The sequence below is a fragment of the Camelina sativa genome, chromosome 5 (genome assembly GCF_000633955.1).
Source record: "Camelina sativa cultivar DH55 chromosome 5, Cs, whole genome shotgun sequence".
Lineage (NCBI taxonomy): Eukaryota > Viridiplantae > Streptophyta > Magnoliopsida > Brassicales > Brassicaceae > Camelina > Camelina sativa.
In genome coordinates this window covers 9088158-9108245 of record NC_025689.1, presented here as the reverse complement: position 1 = coordinate 9108245, position 20088 = coordinate 9088158, and the positions used below count along the sequence as shown (strand labels likewise).

Genomic DNA, 20088 nt, shown 5'->3' with positions numbered 1-20088 from the left:
TGAAGCTATCACTTGACTAAACTGAATATTAAGACTAACTGGTTTCATTGACCGATGACACGTATATGAGTACCAAATCTGAGGTTCTCGATTGACAAGCTAAACAGAGGCTAAAGCTGATGACTTTAGCTTGAATGAACTTAAACCAAGTGATATGCTCAAATTTACCCTAGAACTACTTTCTCAAATTAAGAGATCATTGCAGTATTTAGGGGTCAAATTCCACAAGGACTCAAGACTACACAATAAATTATAAAGTTTTATAATTATGCTAAACAGATTAAATTAAATTAAAATAAACAATGCAAAATATTAAATAAAAACTGTTGTAAATTCAATGGATCAAAAAGCTAGGCATAGGGAATTTCTCAGGAAATTATGAAATATTAAATCAATCAATAAATTAGGATTCAAGTAATTAAGAACAAATCTAGAACTCTAAACACTTTTGTAAATTAAATCAGTTCTCACTGCAAATAATATCTAAATTTAAAACCAGAAAATCCAAATCTCTTTGTAAAATTCTAGGTAATAAATCAGCAATAAAATCAGGTTTAGATTGTTTACAAAATTATTAAATCAAATCTCTTTGCAAGAAATAATTTTGCACATCAAAAAGTTCTATCAGGAAAATCAATTATATTCTCATATCAATCAATAATACTAAGATCTAAATCCAGATGACTAATCAAAGATCTAGCATTAAGAACAACCTAAGATGAAGATCTAGAAAGATAAAGAATCCTACATAAACAGATCTAACAATTCATAAAATCCCTGTGAAAAACCCTAAACCTAACAAGCAAACTACTCAGACATATTCAATGAAGAACAAAGCATCTTTCTGAATAATAGGCAATTGAAATTAAAAAGAGTAAAGGGAGTTCAAGAAATTCTTCTCTCAAAACAGATCTCTCTCTCTCTCCAAAGCTCTCAAAATCTCACAGGGTTGCAGAAAATAAAACTTGCTAGAATAATCCTTAAGGGTTTGGAAAACCTAAAAACTATATATATATGTCCTAAAACACGTCAGGGACTAGTCTTACAATTTTGGAAAACTTTGTGGCAGAATTGTAAAACTTCCAATTTTGTGATTCTTCATCGTCTGTCACGCGGGTGTCGATCGATGCTCCAAATCTTGGTGTCGATCGATGCCCATGCCTTGATCCGAGATTTATGCTCCAAAACGATCCAAATTGCTCCATTTCGCTCCTTTCATGCCAAAATCCTAGAAAACCTGTAAAGACTCAAAAACATCTTAGAAAACAAATCAAAAGACACTATAAGACTCCTTATATCATGGTTAAAAACCACAAAAACCATGCTATATCACCAAGAATTGAGAGAAATTAACTAAGTTTGTAAAACACTCGACGAACTCAAAACGCAACAGAATCAAGAAAACAGAACAAAATAGAGCACACCAAACGAATGTTTACCCAGTTCACTTCCGTTAACGAGAAAGCTACGTCTGGGCTGGGATCTGTCTCCCGGAATCCACTAATCACAGATTTTACTATAAAGAGATCTCGCACCCACTGAACCCTTTACAAGCTCACTCGATTCAATCTCTCTTGTTTCTCTCTGTTTCTCCAAGAACACAAAACACAAGTTTACTCTTTGGTTTTTGTTCTCTTTACTTAACCTTACTTCTCTCTCTCATACATACACTTCCTTTAAATAGATGCTTGCTCAATAACCCTAGTTTCCCTTCTAGCCGCTTCTACAAAGTTGCCTCTTCCTTGGCGTTATTGTAGTGACATCACTCGGTCTCTTTGCAGGGAGCAAATAAGACGAATACCTCTTTTGATTTTTCTTTAACAGGCTTGACGGCAAAAACGGTTAGCTGCAGCTTGTGGTTTTGAACGTGAGTCATCACTTGAGCTGGCACTACTTGTCCTTCACGCTTCTTTGAATTTTGTCTTGTTCTTTGTTCACTAATTCCTAACAAAAATCCACCTAGTGAATCAAGAACAACAATAAAAAAACATGTCAAGTGTACTTACCTTTAATGAGAGAGAGATTCTGGTTTGATTAGTCTTTGGATTCCATCCCGGTTCCAGAGTAGGATTACTCAGTCTTCACACGTAGCAAGTTCAATGCTGCTTGAAACTTGCTAAGGGGCAAAACCTTGGTGAAGATATCAGCAGGATTTACATCCGTGGATATCTTTGTCACCTCCACAACTCCATCTGCAACGCAATCTCGGATCTTGTGGAACTTATTGTCAATGTGCTTCGTTCTTTCATGATGCACATTGTTCTTTGAAAGAGTTATGGTGCCTTGAGAGTCACAGAAATTCTCAACTGCCATATGATCATAGCCAAAGTACTTCAATAAACCTTTAAGCCATAATGCCTCTCTTACTGCTTCACATAGAGACATGTACTCGGCTTCAGTGGAGGATAATGCCACCATTTTCTGTAAACGCAACCTCCAACTGATAGTATTTCCCCCAAGGGTGAAAACCATGCCACCTGTAGACCTTCTTCTATCAACATCTCCTGCGTAGTCAGAGTCACAATAACCTCTGATGAGGAAATCAGACCCTTTTCTGTAGCACAACTTCATATTTTGTGTTCCCCTGATGTATCTTAACACCCATTTGACTCCTAACCAATGTTCTTTGATCGGTTTACTTATAAACATGCTAATGACACCAACATGGTAGGCCAAGTCAGGCCTCGTCCCGATCATAGAATACATAATGCTCCCAATGGCATTAGAGTATGGAACTGTCTTCATGTACTCCTTGTCTTAGAGCAGTTGCTCTTCAGTAGCAGCCTGCATCTTTAGGGGCACTCCAAGTGGAGTGTCTTGCTTCTTCGCTTGTTCCATTCTGTACAGTTCAAAACTTTTCCCAGATAACCTTCTTGGGAGTCTTGGTCTCTGATGATCTCCATACCGAGTATCTTCTTCGCTGCTCTTAAGTCCTTCATCTCGAATCTTTCACTGAGTTTCTGTTTCGAACTTGAAATCACACTCATGTCTTTTGCTGCCACCAACATGTCATCAACGTAGATGAGCAAGTAAACTTTAGAACCATCCTCAAGAGTCTTGATGTAAGCGCAATTATCTCTAGCACTCTTTTCAAAACCAATCTCAGTCATAAAACTGTCGAATTTCTGATTCCACTTTCTTAGTGACTGTTTCAGGCCGTATAGTGACTTGTTGAGTAGACACACTTGCTGGAACTGACTCTCAAAACCCTCAGGGATCTCCATATAGATCTTTTCATCTAACTCTACATGGAGAAATGCAGTCTTGACGTCTAACTGTTCCAACTCATAATCCTCCTCTACGACAATGGCTAACATGATTTTATGGATACATGTTTCACCAATGGTGCGAAAACATCAGTGTAGTCTACATCTTCTCTTTGTGCATACCCTTTAGCAACAAGCCTAGCCTTGAACCTCGTCTTCTTAACTTCAGGAATCCGAGGCCGAGAACTTAACTAAGTTTGTAAAACACTCGACGAACTCAAAGCGCAACAGAACCAAGAAAACAGAACAAAACAGAGCACACCAAACGAATGTTTACCCAGTTCACTTCCGTTAACGAGGAAGCTACGTCTGGGCCGGGATCTGTCTCCTAGAATCCACTAATCACAGAGTTTACTAGAAAGAGATCTCTCACCCACTGAACCCCTTACAAGCTCACTCGATTCAATCTCTCTTGTCTCTCTCTGTTTCCCATAGAACACAAAACACAAGTTTACTCTTTGGTTTTTGTTCTCTCTACTTAACCTTACTTCTCTCTCTCATATATACACTTCCTTTAAATAGATGCTTGCTCAATAACCCTAGTTTCCCTTCTAGCCGCTGCTACAAAGTTGCCTTTTCCTTGACGTTATTATAGTGACATCACTCGGTCTCTTTGCAAGGAGCAAATAAAACGAATACCTCTTTTGCTTTTGTTTTTATAGGCTTGACGGCAAAAAAGGTTAGCTGCAGCTTGTGGTCCTGAACGTGAGTCATCACTTGAGCTGGCACTACTTGTCCTTCACGCTTCTTTGAATTTTGTCTTGTTCTTTGTTCACTAATTCCTAACATCGATCAAGGTGAAAGGAGCCTCGACGGCGGAGGCATCGACACGTGTGAATCCGGTGCCAGAGAAGACGGAGCTCCATAAGGCACGAGCGGTTGCGGATTGCTGACGTGTGGCGTATAGTTAACCGCAGAGTTGTGGACCAATCCAGTTTAGTTTGTTGTACTTGTTGATGTTTTGAGAGAAGAAGTTACTTTACCATCAGAAGCTGTGATCACCGTTGGTGGAGAAGTGGTAAAGCTGATCGAGGATAATGGCAGTGATAGGGATCAGCCTAGCCTAATCGGAGTTTGGGTGAAAACTCGAAGCGTTCCATAAATCAGAGATACAACCGTTATAGGAAGCTAGAGATTGGAAGAAAAGGACTAGAGGTCCTGGAACCGTACAGTGATTGATGAAGTCGAGTTTGTTTAAGACGTGAGCGTAGTGGTGAGAAGATGATTCGTCTTTGGAATTGACGAAGTTGCGTAGGACTGTGAAGTTCCAGAGAAGGGAAACATAGAGCTGTGAGACGATTGGGAGCCATAAAGGGGAAGACTGGAGAAAATGGTGAGTGGTGGTCATTAGTTGGTTGCAGATTCTGAGGACGTGGAACATCATTTGAGTGTCGGGGACGAAAGAGTTCAAACGTGGGCGATGGACGTCAAGAGCATGGCCGAGGCGACGTTGATGTCTGTTTTAACAGTGGGGTTAGGGGTTTTAGGTATTAGGCCTCGGGTGTCCTATCATGGCGGGAGGTAATGGGAAGCATTGCAGTCGACAAAGTGATTGACTAGCCGGTGAACTCACCACGACGAATATATATATATGGGCTTGTTAACCATTTCATTAAGCTTATTGGACTTGTGTTGGGCTTGTCATGTAGATGGTTCAATAATCTTGATTAGCTAACAAAATAGTCGAAAAATTAGTTTTTTTTTAGTGACAAAACTCAGACGCTAGTCGGACGCTCGAATTAGACCTAGAGTCTAGCCGAAAAATCAGATTATGAATAGATCTTTTTCTGAATGTCTCTTCTATTCATGATATATTTGATTCTTAATCGTGTTTCAACACTGAATCGTACCTGATGTAAGTAGCGCACAAACCCGAGAATAAAAATTAGGGGGGTCAATTTAAAAAAAAACTGTTAAAATGTTAAACATTTTGTATTGGTGTAATAGGGGATAATCGAACACGGATTAGGGAGGTCAACCTAAGGGGAACAAACCAACTTTGCTACTGACACTTCATTTATTTACATGTAAAAACAACTATTTATCTATTTTAGGAGGGGGTCAACTGACCCCTTCCTTCTACATAGGTCCGCCACTGCTTGATATTTTTGGGGATAAGGTTGAACCTTTAGAGCATCACCATAGGTAATCCTCACAAAATGGATTCTCAGATAATATTTTAATATTAAAAATTATTTATTTTAAAAAAAAAAATCAAACAATCAAAATATGACATTAAGTGAAAAAGATGTGTTAGAGTGTCTTTCTAAAGATGACCAATGGAGATACTCTTAACAACATGAGTTGTACCACTAGAATTATCCATATACCCCAATTGTCATTGCTAGTTTTTTGCCCAATAAATTTTAGCTTGAGCTAATTTTATTTTAGACCTTTGCTCTTATTTGTGCCTACAAGTAGCCATAATGCTCAATGTCATGTTTTAGTGCTTTGCTTATAGCAACGTATGTTGTGGGGTGACGTGGTCATGTCCATCGTTAAAAATAAGATTAGTTGCTCGATATATTATTTTAATAATTTTAATATAATATAATTATTTATTTAAAAATTAAATTAAAAAAAAAATTCAACTATTAGCTATGTGATATCTGTCGAGAAACGGTTTTCTCACCTCTTTTTTTATTTTTCTCACCTTTTTATTATTATTATTTATTTATTTTTAATAAATGAACAATGATGTGAGAATCGACTGATATAGATGGTGTTAGGTATCTATTAATTAATTGTAGATTAGTCCTATAACTAGTGTTATATTCCCTCCATTTTATAATATATGATATTTAGAGAAGTATTTTTGTTTTATAATATAGGATGTTTCCAACTTTTAGATTAATTTTATATTTTATATTATGTAGTCTTGTTTATGATTGGTTAAACTTTTTAAAAATAACTATTTCTTAATATGCGTGTTTTAACTAAAACATCCTATATTTTAAAACGGAGAGAGTATTTATTAAAGAAAATTATACCTTTTAAAATAAGTAAAAATAATAGAGCCAATAGTTACACCAAATCACAGATAGTTGACATTCCCAATGGTGATCATTACATATTTAAAAGATTAGTATGTACCATATTAAAATTGACAAACATATAATTACCAAAAACAGAAATAATATTAATTCTTTTTAAATGCATATTAATTTAGAACTATTACAAGGACAGAAAAATCATCAATATTGTTGTTAATATATTAAGCATTGAGTAAACCATAATCACCCCTACTATTATCTGCATAAAAAAAAAATCCGATTAAAAAAAATTCTAATTAAACCAAACTACGAGAGAGTCAAGGAAAAAAAAGAAAGAAGATAAAAATTTTCAGTTTTCTCGAGAAAGGACACAAAAATCTGAAAACGGGAAGTATATTCTTATTGATTATCATATTTATTCCCAAACATAAATCGCATAAAAGCGAATTTAAAAATTTCTCAGCAAAAATCTAAATAAACGAACGAATTTTACATAAAACAAATTTTAAGTACAATAGAAGTGCACAATGCCGCCGATAACTGATAATGATGATTGGGCGCCACCTTCTTACTTTGTCATGCAAGGCAATGGTTCCACCAAATCACCTATTATTGCAAATCCCAATGGTGGTGATCCCTACATATTTGGAAGATTAATATGTATCATATTAAAATTGACAAAAAATAATTGCCAAAAACACAAATAATATTAATTCTTTCTATATGCATTTTAATTTAGAACTATTACCTTGAAAGACATCAAAATCATCACTAATCGAGTAAATCATATTCTCACTTGCAGCTTTATTATTTATTTAGTCTAACATATCATATCTATATATATATATCATATATATATATATTGTTGAACGGTAGGGTAATACACTACAATAAAACTTTTATAAATTAATTAAGTTTAATTTAAAGAAGTTTTAATTTATCAATAAATTAATAATTATTGATTCACAGAGAAACTTTTCTAATTTGATAATTTTTTAAAAATAAAAGTTTAAAAATAAGATTGAATTAATATAACTAATCCTTTTTAGAATGAAAATAATAATTATCATATTTTAAAGAAAATACTCTAAGTTTTTTATATAGTAAAAATATTAGAAATGAACTCTAATAAAGTTTAGTGTGTATATATATACATATATTTTGATAAATTTATATTATTGATGAGACCATATTTTTATAAAAGATTTTCAAAAAAAATATTATCTTACTATTTTATCGAATTGTGTCTAAAAAGAATACTGGCCCAACTTGAAACTAAGAAAATATATTAATTTATAGCGATTATTATTTTAAAGAGTATTAATTTGTATAGGTTTTACTGTACATCTATTATACATCGGTCAGATTAAAATTTTGTTATATATGAATAATATGATGTTGATTTATTTATTCAAAGCTTAGAAAAGCGCCGGTGAAAATTATATATTCAAAGCTTATAAGATATACTTGTACCTGTCTATGTTGCTCGTTCTATTTAGATAATTAAAATCGTCTGATCAGTTGTGTGTTTTTTTGTTAAACGCAGTATCCAGACCACACAGTGATCTGACTAGTCCACTGGACCTAAGCCCGCGACCAAGGATTTTTAAGCCTCCACTTAAAGGCCCCCTGGAACTGGTGGTCTGCGGCGCTAGAGCAAGTCCGCATGTAAATTCCCTGGTGGCCAGAATCGAACCCGGGTGGCGGGCGCCTCAGCCGAGGTTCCTTTACCACCAGACCACGATGCCTGGTTAATCAGTTGTGTGTTCACAACTAGTCAAAACATCATGTTATATATATAGGTTAATAGCTATTGTTAAGTGCGTAAGTCTGTTCGTTTATGAGCTGCTGGGACATTATTACGTGTACGTCCACGCATATAGCTAGTTTGCATCTCATGATATACTCTAGTTACTTAGAACAACAAACAATGTCTTCAATGTAGGGATTGTTACACGTAGACCTCTTGTCCTGCAGCTTCACAGAATTGATGAAGGCAAAGAGTATGCTGAGTTTATGCATCTTCCTAAGAAGAAGTTCTCCGATTTTGGTATATTTCTTGTTTAAGAAGAGCTGCTCTTTATTTTTCCTGTGACTGTTTGCAGTATCCTATTTGTTATTTACGTGGACACATTCTTCTCATCTGGCTTTCTTAAGTTTGAGATATCCATTTCTTTTTTCTTGGTATGTAGCTGCTGTGAGGCAGGAGATCTCGGACGAGACAGATCGTGAAACTGGTCGCAGCAGCAAAGTGATATCTACAGTCCCAATTCATCTCAGTATCTTCTCTCCCAATGGTAAGAGAAGCAATTATACTTCCTACATTTGCATCAAGAAAGTAATTAAACATGCTTTAGGAGTCCCAGATCTTGTACGCAGGGTCTGAAATCCTTCCAAATTTATGTTTTCTACCATCTTTCCCATTTATCTTCCACTCCTGACAATTTCGTTTCCTTGATGTTTGTAGTTGTGAATTTGACACTTGTCGATCTTCCTGGGCTGACAAAGGTAGCTGTTGGTAAGTGAGCCAGTCTTTGTCTTCTCATGATATCCCACAGCCCAAGTGCCTCTTTATTGACAAACATTAATGAAAATTGGTGCCATTGATGTTGTAGATGGTCAGCCTGAAAGCATTGTTCAAGACATCGAGAACATGGTCAGATCGTTTATTGAGAAGGTAACTATTATTTGTGTGTAGCAGAATACAACTGTAGAATAATGATGCTTTTCTATTCTCTAAGGGTTGTGTGTTCAAGCAAAGTAACGAAGATTGATCATTCATTTTTTGACAGCCCAACTGCATCATACTAGCTATTTCCCCTGCAAATCAGGATCTTGCTACATCTGATGCCATTAAGATCTCTCGTGAAGTTGATCCAAAAGGTGCCGGATTCTTCCATCTTTATATCTTGATACAACTGCTTTCTGAATTTACTTCGAGTTCTTTTTTCTGTGGTTATAAGCGACTAGGACATAGTAAATATGGTTTAAGTTTTATGGCGCTTTGTATATATGTTTGAGTTGCGTGGTCGGTGCCTAGTGGTAATCTTATTATGAAATTATCTGTAGTAAACGAAGACAATGATCCTTGCAACTAATATACCTTGAAATTAATTTGAATTGATTGATTCATGTTGTATGAAATTATCTGTAGTAAACGAAGACGATGATCCTTGCAACTAATATACCTTGAAATTAATTTGAATTGATTGATTCATGTTGCTTCGTTGTACTTGCTGTTCTCAGGAGACAGGACGTTTGGAGTTTTAACGAAAATTGATCTCATGGACCAAGGCACTAATGCTGTTGATGTAAGTTTATATTCAGACAACAATTTATCTTTGAGTGCAATATGAAAAAGACACAATGCCGCCGATAACTGATAATGATGATTTATCTTTGAGTGCATTTTGAGTGCATTTTGCGTTGAAGTAAATAAAAGAAAAGAGTTGCGGTTTTTTATTATTTTTATAATCAATATGTTACATAAAAAAAAAAAAAAGCGCAACTCTATATGTCGATCACTCTTACTAGTAGCTAATTAACAGTGTTACAATGGCATAATTAATTTTTATAAATTACCTACTCGTAGCTAGAATACTGTCAAGTGTCAGTCGCTGCTGATGAAGACACGAGCCAATTTCAAATGTGATTTTATATGTAAAATACATAAACACTTCACAATCAGTATATATATGCGTATGCGAATACTGAAAACGAGCATGCATGCTCAATATGCGTATGCGAATACTATTGCGATATCCTTGATGTCACCACTGGTGGTGATTGGCGGAAAATTTGGAAACCAAGTCGTTACAACTTACAAGGTTGATCTCGGAAGAAAATCTGCGTGTGTCAACGGTCAATCTTCTGGTTACGAATTTATGTCAGCGGCTCAATATCCTACCCGATACTAGCCTTGGATCTTCACACGGAAGAGTTCCATGCTGTCCCATGCCCGCCTCTTTCCAAGGGCCTCATCATGTTTGAAGCACAGATTGTCAACATTAGGGATCGTCTTCCATAGACCATAGCCATGCCCGTTTCCCATCCTCTTCACCAATACGAGCTAGAGATATGGAGTATTGGATGCACCTAATAAAGAAACATGGACCAAGACTCACTCCATCAGTTTAACTTCACTTAATATGGTGGAGTCTAGGTCCTTCGCACCCGTAACTCTCTCTAATTAAGGGGATGTTGTCTTCTGTGACAATAAAAACTACTTGTTCAAGTATATTTCAGAGACAGACACAGTCCATAGCCTCCCTGATGACATATGTGTCATATCTCCTTACGTTGAGAACTTGGTCCCACTTCCGGCTCAAGAAGTCGAGTTAAGGACAGGAATTACTTGCCTCCATCCGGAGACAGAAACAACGGTAATGAAAGGAAGGAAGTGTATATATATTTACAACTCGCTAAGTGGAGTTATTGGAAATATTACCAACCATTCGTCTTACTGATTTTTTTTTTTTTTAATAATAATTTTGTATGTAGGATTGGATTCAACCAAGAATTGTTGGCGAGTATCTCCTAAAAAAAATCAGAGGTCAGACAATCTTCCAAATCTGATCCACCAGATTTTTTTTTATCACATATGTATGTTCTTTTTGATCATTGCTATATATGTGATCGAACTCTAACAGGTCTAAATACTTGGCTATGGAGAAACAAATTCGAAGTCCACATGCTTTTTCTTTACTCGCATGGCTCGATGCTTTTTCTTTTCTTGCATGGCTCGCTGCCTCTGCTATGCCTGCCAGGTTCTGAACCCTTGGAGGTGATACCTCCAGTCGTTTAAACTCATCGGCACTTTTTGTCTGACCGTAGATTTCATCCTTGTCCCCGCCGCTTTATGTGAAAGGCTGAGTCGGTCCTTAGACTTTTAGAACATATAAGCATCTTTCAAATAATATTTTTTAAAAAAATTGTAACATTGACACAAATTTATATAAACAATAGATTTCATAAAATCCCCCTTTTAATAAAAGGGAAGTACACAACTTAGTTTTTGTAGACTTTATAAAAAATATAAATGGTTACAAATGCATAAAAATAAAAATAGGTTATATATAGGATATACATTAACCCTATACTCTTCATAAGATAACTCTTCATATATAGATAATAAATGATAAATGATATCCATAAATCATGGAGCAAGATTTAGTTATAATATATATGAAGATCCTCCTTTCGTATGTTTGTATCAAATCGTAGACTTTATAAAAAATAGAAATGATTACAAATGCATAAAAATAAAAATAGGTTATATATAGGATCTACATTGACCCTATACTCTTCATAAGATAACTCTTCATATATAGATAATAAATGATAAATGATAAATCCTCTTTTTAATAAAATGGAAGTACATAACATTGTTTTGGTAGACTTTATAAGACTTTATAATTTTAATAAATGGTTACAAATAGGTTATAGATTAATCTATATATTAATTAGTTACAAGTTGATAGTTCATATATTAAAGGTAACAAATAAAACCTTAATTGTAACAGAAAATCTTAAACGTGATATTCCAAATTGATAGTTCATGGATATTCCAAACTTTATTTTCGGAAGATCACGTTGTTTCCAAAGATCTACAATTACAATATTACCAATTTATTTTCCTGAGATTTTATTGATAGACCACAACGTTAACCAAGTTATTAAAGGGGATAAAAATATACTCTCAATCATAAATAGAAAGTACACAACTTTTTTTTGTATAATAAAACGGAAGTACACAATTTTTTTTGTATAATAAAACGGAAGTACACAACTTTTTTTTGTAGAATATATAATTTTTATAAGTTGGTTACAAAATAAATAATATATTAAATATAGGTTGGTTACAAAAAAAAAGTTATAGATGAAATCCGTGGGCTATATGAAATTACAAATACACTTCAGAATATCTCAAAGAATCCTCTTATAGATAATATTCCAATGATTTATACAATTTCCAAAAAAAATCTTAATTATTCCATATATTGTTACACTATATATAGTGTTAGGCACAAAAATATACTGTTAGGTATAAAAAAGAATAAAATCTTGGCAATTAATCACACTTAATCGTGATTTCTGAGATTTTATGTGGATTTCAAAATAAAATCTGACCTAACATCCTTCCAAGCTTTTAATATAAATCAATGTCTTTAAAACCGGACCGGAAGGTGAACCGGAAGTCTTTCGGGTCACTGGGTCAACAAGTCGGACCGATTGAATTACAGGTCAATTAGTTTATTAGTTTGATTACATTTTATGAATATAACATCTACTTTTTATAAATATATGAACAAAACATACATAGTTAGGTACTAAGCAACTAAAATTAAACTTTTAAATGATTAGATAAAATAACTAACTGATTCTTTTATAAATAACAACATTTATTTTTAATTTGGTTTGAGTTTAAAGTGTGACCAAAATAAAATATTTTAATTTGAGATCGACAACCCGGTCCGACCCTCCTGTTCAACCACCGGTTCACGGCTTTTTAGTGGGTTTTTCTATTTTTTTGCGGGTTTAATTTTTTAGGTTTTTAGAGGTTACCATGACCGAAATATCTATCGGGTTGTGGTGGATCGAACCGACCGGCCGGTCTAGTCCTGATTAAAAAACATTGATATAAATCATTCAGATCTCCATTCACCAAAATACATATTCATACAAAAAAAATAATAATAACAATCGTTTCTCAGTTTACAATGCTAAACCGTCTACTAAATTATATTTTATTTTGAAATTATAATAAAGATAAAAGAAATTTTAACCCGTGCTCTAGCACGGATCCAAATCTAGTAGATATGTTATTTTGTTAACTTAAATCGACGATATAAAAAACCTCAAGCAAACACGGGACAAAATCAACTGTTTAAACGCTACTCTTTTTTACGGAAGGAGGAGCCAAAATAGTCTCCGGTTTGAATTGTTATTACCATTTTCATCTTCTACTTCTGCTTCGGTTTGTTTTTGTCTGCTTTGGTTCAATGTGTGGAATGTGGACCGATGTTATGAATGATTTTTATTTTCTAGCTCTCTTTTGTGAAACTAATATCCAAACCAAATTCTTTTGATTACCAAAGACACATAACAAATACATTTTTTTTATTACCAAAGACATAAGACACAACACCAAAGACACATTACCGATGATCCAACAACAAAGACATATTACCGATGATCCAACACCAAAGACACCATTACCAAAGACAACACAAAGATACTAATAACCCAAGAACAAATTTTCCTTTCTCGGTTTTACACATTAGAATTACAGTAACACAAATGCATACTAAGCACAATATCATCAATTTCCATTTTTTAATTTCTCTTTTACTCCACATTGCATCTTTCTTCAATTCTTCAGTCTGAGCCTTTAACTCATCAATTTCGACATCAACCTCAGATCTTGCATCGCTTATGTCATTATTAATGATGAAGATTTTTGGTAAAGCTTCTACAACCTCTTTGTACACAACTTAGTCCACCCACTTAAACAAATGCTCCTACATTCACAATTGAGTAACTTTTATCAACAAAACCAGAAAACACAAAATCATAACAAAATTAGTTACTTACATCTCCTCTGGTTGGACAACGAAAGTAAGGTCTTCCTGGATTCTGTTTCGTACTCGATGTGTAGATGGCAACATCTAAGCCGCAATGACACTTTGACAGAAAACCACGGCATCCCGTCCTCTTTTCTCACCACTTGATTGTCCATAATTGCAACTCATATCTCAAAATCGTAAAGAGGAGAAGGTGAAGAAGAAGAATTTGAACTCAAATCATGTACAAGAAACTCGAATTTGATAAATCGATTTCGGGTTTTAGGGTTATGTTATTTGAATTTGGGGATTTGGTTTTGTATTTGAATAAGATTCCCAGACATAACTGTGACAACCCGTCCCGTTGACCCCACTAGCCTACTGTTAGCTTGCCCCCATAGGCCCGAAGCTGGCCCTGCAGAGCATCGATCCTAACCCCTCACCGTGGATATCCAAATCCACCAGTAGGTTATTGGTGCGCAAGGCGTTCCTCGAACCCTGGTCCCCACCCTTTAACAACCTTCCCACAGGACAAGCTGTCACCAATTGATCTGCAGATTATGATTGGGTGCAGCCTTTTCCCCTTGTCTTCTTCTCCCCATTATGATCAAAAAGAGAAAGATGACAAATTGAAGCTTTTTGAGAGAAAGAGCCAAAATATCGTATTTTTATAAACTTTATGAATAGTGACATTGTGGAAACAAATTTATATAAGCGGACTGTAGTTTGATTTGCGAAAATACGCTTTTCAATTTTCATATGGAGCCTTAAGGTTCGAATGGTAACAGTGAATTTGGTTTTGCGGGACAAACGATTTGATAGTGCGGTACGGTTGAACTGCGGTACGTGCGGGACAAAAATATTTGCGGGACAAGTGCGGTTAATGCAAAATATGTGGTACAAACTAATGTTTGATTGGTGAAAAACGATTTGCAGTGCAGATTTCATATTATTTTATTCATAACTAATATAATTATAATATTATAAATATATATTATAAATAACATTATAAGCAAATATATTATCAATTAAATTGTTTTCTTTATTGTCAATGAAATAGTAATTTCATCTATTATTTATAAACTTTAAAAACTAAAAATTCTTTTAATCATGTAAATTTGTGTTCATTAAAATAGTGAAGAAATACAATGTTTTAAACATAAATTTGTTCTAGAAGAAACAATAATTTTAAAAAAAAAAATATAGTTAATTATACATTTTTGGTTTAATTTGTAATGATAAAAGAAAATCAAATTTATTTAAACTAAAATTTAACTTTTATGTACATATTTTTATGCACAACTAAAATATAAATATTTATAATTTATTAACTTTTTGGTATTTACAACATATCTAAATTATTCTTATTTATTTTTTTATTTATAACATAATTATTTATTGCATAAACATCTTTTTTTATACTTAAAACAATATATTAGTACCATAAACCTTCGTTTAATACAAACTAGACAAATACCCGCACTACGTGCGGGTTTGTTTACATCTATATATATACATTTACTGTAATACTTTATTTGCTTCTTATATTTTCACATTTGAAAAATTAATAATTTTGTATTAACAGACAGAACTAAAAAAAATTTGTGCGGAAGCAAAGAATACTAAATTTTGTTTAAAGCTAAATCTTATTCTAAAGTGATTTTTGTAGACGAAAACTATTAGCATATTTTTTTCCATTTGCATATTTGATTGGTAGATAAAAACATTTAAACATCCTACAATTCTTGTCTAAAACTTAGGTATTTAGATATATATGTATTTAAGCTTCTCAACTAAATACCATGGGACTCTCAAATTCTCTTTTATCAAAAAGATTTTCATTTTCACATTTGATTGGTAGATAACAGCATCTAAACATCCTACAATTTTTGTCTAAAACTTAGGTATTTAGATATATTTGTATTTAAGCTTCTCAACTAAATACCATGGGACTCTCAAATTCTCTTTTATCAAAAAGATTTTCATTTTCACATTTGATTGGTAGATAACAGCATCTAAACATCCTACAATTTTTGTCTAAAACTTAGGTATTTAGATATATTTGTATTTAAGCTTCTCAACTAAATACCATGGGACTCTCAAATTCTCTTTTATCAAAAAGATTTTCATTTTCACATTTGATTGGTAGATAACAGCATCTAAACATCCTACAATTTTTGTCTAAAACTTAGGTATTTAGATATATTTGTATTTAAGCTTCTCAACTAAATACCATGGGACTCTCAAATTCTCTTTTATCAAAAAGATTTTCATTTTCACATTTGATTGGTAGATAACAGCATCTAAACATCCTATAATTTTTGTCTAAAACTTAGGTATTTAGATATATTTGTATTTAAGCTTCTCAACTAAATACCATGGACTCTCAAATTCTCTTTTATCAAAAAGATTTTTTTGCAGCTTGGTTAACTCTTTAGTGGTTATAGTTAAGATAGATAACTTCCCTTCTTCTAGCTATTCAATTTCTTGAATATAACTCTAGATTATAATTTAATTTTCTTCTTTTTTTTTCTCTATATTTTCCTCAACAAACATTATATCATTGATTTAACTGTCTTTCATTCGATAGTGAACAAAACTCCAATCCTTTTCATATATAAACATTTATTTCTCTAAGGACAAACTTTCATGAATTTCTCTACAATATTGACCAAATTCCCAGTCACCGCTACAACCCTTCAAAATTGTTGAGAAAATTATAGCGACTAAATCATATGTTCATATTTTCATAGTTTACTTTAAGAGGACGAAGCAAATCTTTGGTTTTACTCTTGATACATTTTTATCTTTTGGTGATGCATCTATTTAATTAAAAAATACATCAACATGTTCTAAGCCTTTCTAGATTTCTTATATAAATATTGAAACTGTTTGTGATAATGAAAAAGAATAAAAAACATAAAAGATTTTTCAAATTCCTTTTTAATTTTAAAGATGTTTATTTTTAATTTATGTGCTTTTAATTTGGATTGGCATGTGTCACTCTCTCTATTGCTGATGTGTCGTTCATATGGAGAGAGTTGAACAACTTTCATAATATAGATTTCATATATAAACATTTATTTCTCTAAGGACAAAATTTCAGGAATTTCTCTATAATATTGACCAAATTCCCAGTCACCGCTACAACCCTTCAAAATTGTTGAGAAAATTATAGCGACTAAATCATATGTTCATATTTTCATGGTTTACTTTAAGAGGACAAAGCAAATCTTTGGTTTTACTATCGATACATTTTTATCTTTTGGTGATGCATCTATTTAATTAAAGAATACATTAACATGTTCTAAGCCTTTCTAGATTTCTTATATAAATATTGAAACTGTTTGTGATAATGAAAAAGAATAAAAACATAAAAGATGTTTTAAATTCCTTTTTAATTTTAAAGATGTTTATTTTTAATTTATGTGCTTTTAATTTTGGGTTGACATGTGTCACTCTCTCTATTGCTGATGTGTCGTTCATATGGAGAAAGTTGAACAACTTTCATAATATAGATTTGGATAAACATTAATGGATTATTTATAATTTAAAAAAAAAGAAAGCGGATTTATGGTGATACGCACCATATATGGTAAAAATTTATTAGCTGGGTATTTTTCATTTAACAAGACAGAACAAAAAATTAATGCGGTTTTCCTTTTTCTTTTTTTTACAAAACCGCAAATTAGTGTAAATTTTATGAATGATGTAATAAATGTTGTAACATCCGTGAACCGAATTCCCGGTTTAGGGGTGCATCGGTCGATGCAACAGGCGCATCGGTCGATGCAGGTTCGGTTTTCTCGGTCGAGTTTTAAGTTAAGCGCTGCGTTTTGGGTTAAGGAAAACCATTAACTCTTGTTTTTGTCTCATTCGACAAGATTGACTGTTTTTGAGAGAAAACAAAAGAGAGAAAAGGTTCTTGAGTGTTCTTGAGGATTTTGGGTGATTCGAGGCTGTTTCTGTAGAGATCTGTAGCTGGGATCGTTGTAGGAGCTTCCTAAGAGCGTTGTTTTGCTTGTTAAAAGGTTGAGAATCTTCTTGGCAAAGGTGAGTGCATGACCATGGCTTATCTAAGCTAGAGATCTCTCTGATTTGCTTGTTATGTGTTGTTAGGCTTGTTAGATTGATATTTAGGACGTTAGAAAGCTTTCTTGTGGCTTGGGAACGAGTTTTGTGGTTGTAGGAACGAAGTTCCGGCGAGAAGCTTCGGAAAAAACACGATGCTCGGCATTGCATCGGTCGATGCAGGTGCGAGGACGGCGCGTAAAACTTAGAGTTTTCGTGTTATGTCCAGCATGCATCGGTCGATGCAATGCGAGTGTCGATCGATGCAAGTGCATCTAGCATTGGTAGATGCAACCTTGTGTCGGTCGATGCATCCCCATCTGGTGTCGGTCGATGCAGAGTCCTAGTTTGTTATTGTTGATTGTTGATTGTTGGTTGATGGTTAAAGATGTCTTTATTGCTTGTGTGTATAGACCAGTAGATGGTAGGATTGTCTTACTGAGTGTTTATAAAATACTCATGCATTGCAATTTGTGTTTGTGGTGCAGGTAAAGGCAAAGTATGATCGTGGAATCAAGGCAATGAAGAGGAAGATGTTCTAGGGATTCGATTGGTTATTGTCTGGCATTGCTAGGTTGCTAGAGTTGAGTCATTAGAAGTATTGCTAGGCTGCTGGTTCTATGATTCTTGTTGGTTGAACTTTGGATATTGCTTATGTTATAATTATTGGAATATTATTAGTTATTATTGGATAATTATTTAGTTGTTGGTATTGTTTATTTCTGCTGTTGGTTGTGATTGTGGTTAGGTGGCTAGTGGATATGTGACCACTAGTTGTAGTTTATTGATTATTATTTATTATTTATAATTAAAAAAAAAACGGGTCGGTCGTTTCAGTTTGGTATCAGAGCCCTTACGGTTCTAGGTTTGGGTTCACTAGGCTTTGTGCTGCAGATGTTTGGGATTGCATGTCTTGATTGATTATGTGAGTTAGTCAATTGTGTGTGGCATGGAATCCTAGAACATCCTCTTCGATCCTACTTTGTGATTCCACGGTGAGTTTATGTTTATGTGTTATAATAGAAATGCTTGATTGATTATGTGAGTTAGTCAATTGTAAGTTTATGCTTAGTCTTCTTTTCATGGTAGTGCAGATGGCTAGAGATGGTGTTGTTGCTGGTCGTGGTCGTGAACGCGGACGTGGTCGTAGACGCGTACGTGGTCGTAGTAGGGGCAGAGGCCCAGTAGTGAGTGAGACTGCAGACCAGAGTGTGACAGCTGAGGGTGTTGGCGAGTCGCAGGGTGTCCAGGAAGATTCCAGGAGTGTGGCCGGAGGGGGCGGTGTTGATGCTCCAGTGGCCGGTGATGCTAGGGTTCCCGGTGTGGGAGTCCCAGCGGGTGGAGTCCCTAGTGCTGACTTTACTGCTTTGCTAGCACAGTTGTTGGAGCGGTTGCCAGCAGTGGTACCGGCTCAGGCTCAGGTGGTGCCACCAGTGGTGGCGGAGGAGCAGCAGCCAATGGCTGCAGATGCAGGAGCACATGGACGTTATTTGTCCATGATCAAGAAGATGAAGGGCATCGAGACTGCGCGGTTTTTGGGTGGTACATATCCTACTGCTGCAGATGTGTGGAGGACGAATGTGGAACGTAACTTCCATACTCTGCGATGTCCTGAGGAGTTTTGGGTGGACATAGGGGTCCATCATCTGGTTGGTGATGCTCAGGTGTGGTGGAGATCAGTGGTTGCTAGGAGAGTGCAGAGGGAAATGACTTGGGCTGACTTCGTGTTGGAGTTCAACCGCAAGTATTTTTCTGGAGAGGCATTGGACCGGTTGGAGGTGCATTTCCTTCAGTTGTCTCAGGGGACACGGTCAGTGCGGGAGCTGGACTTGGAGTTCAGTCAACTTCTATGTTATGGGGGTCGGGCTATGGAGCTTGAGGAGGCCCAGATCAGGAGGTTTATGAGGGCTCTTCGTGATGACTTGAGGGTCAATTGTAGAGGACGTAGTTATTGTTGGAATCTTGACCTCACTTCTCTTTAGAGGTTAGATTCATCTCATCTCTCCATTGTTCTTGATTTGTTTATCACTCACAAACCCTCTAGAACAATTAGAGAGATCTCTCTTGTATGTCTACATTGTTACTTGTTCTTGATGGATCTCTTAGAGATTAGGTTTAGCCACTACAACCTCTTTCTCTTTAATCTCACATGCATGTCTCTTACAACAATACAACATATTTATACTAATACTACTT

General features: G+C 34.7%; 1 protein-coding gene and 1 long non-coding RNA gene across 2 annotated transcripts in view; both read left to right on the top strand.

Annotated features, from left to right (window-relative positions):
* LOC104786280 lies at positions 8526 to 9515 on the top strand. Its single transcript, XR_767472.2, has 5 exons — positions 8526 to 8556; positions 8727 to 8777; positions 8875 to 8936; positions 9052 to 9142; positions 9506 to 9515. It is a non-coding gene; the product is annotated as an uncharacterized LOC104786280 (long non-coding RNA).
* Positions 19350 to 20088, top strand: part of LOC109132827 — a 4041-nt gene continuing 3302 nt past the window's right edge. Inside the window, exon 1 of the mRNA XM_019245246.1 lies at positions 19350 to 19479. Within this exon, the coding sequence (XP_019100791.1) occupies positions 19350 to 19479 (130 nt within the window). The remainder of the gene's footprint in view (positions 19480 to 20088) is intronic.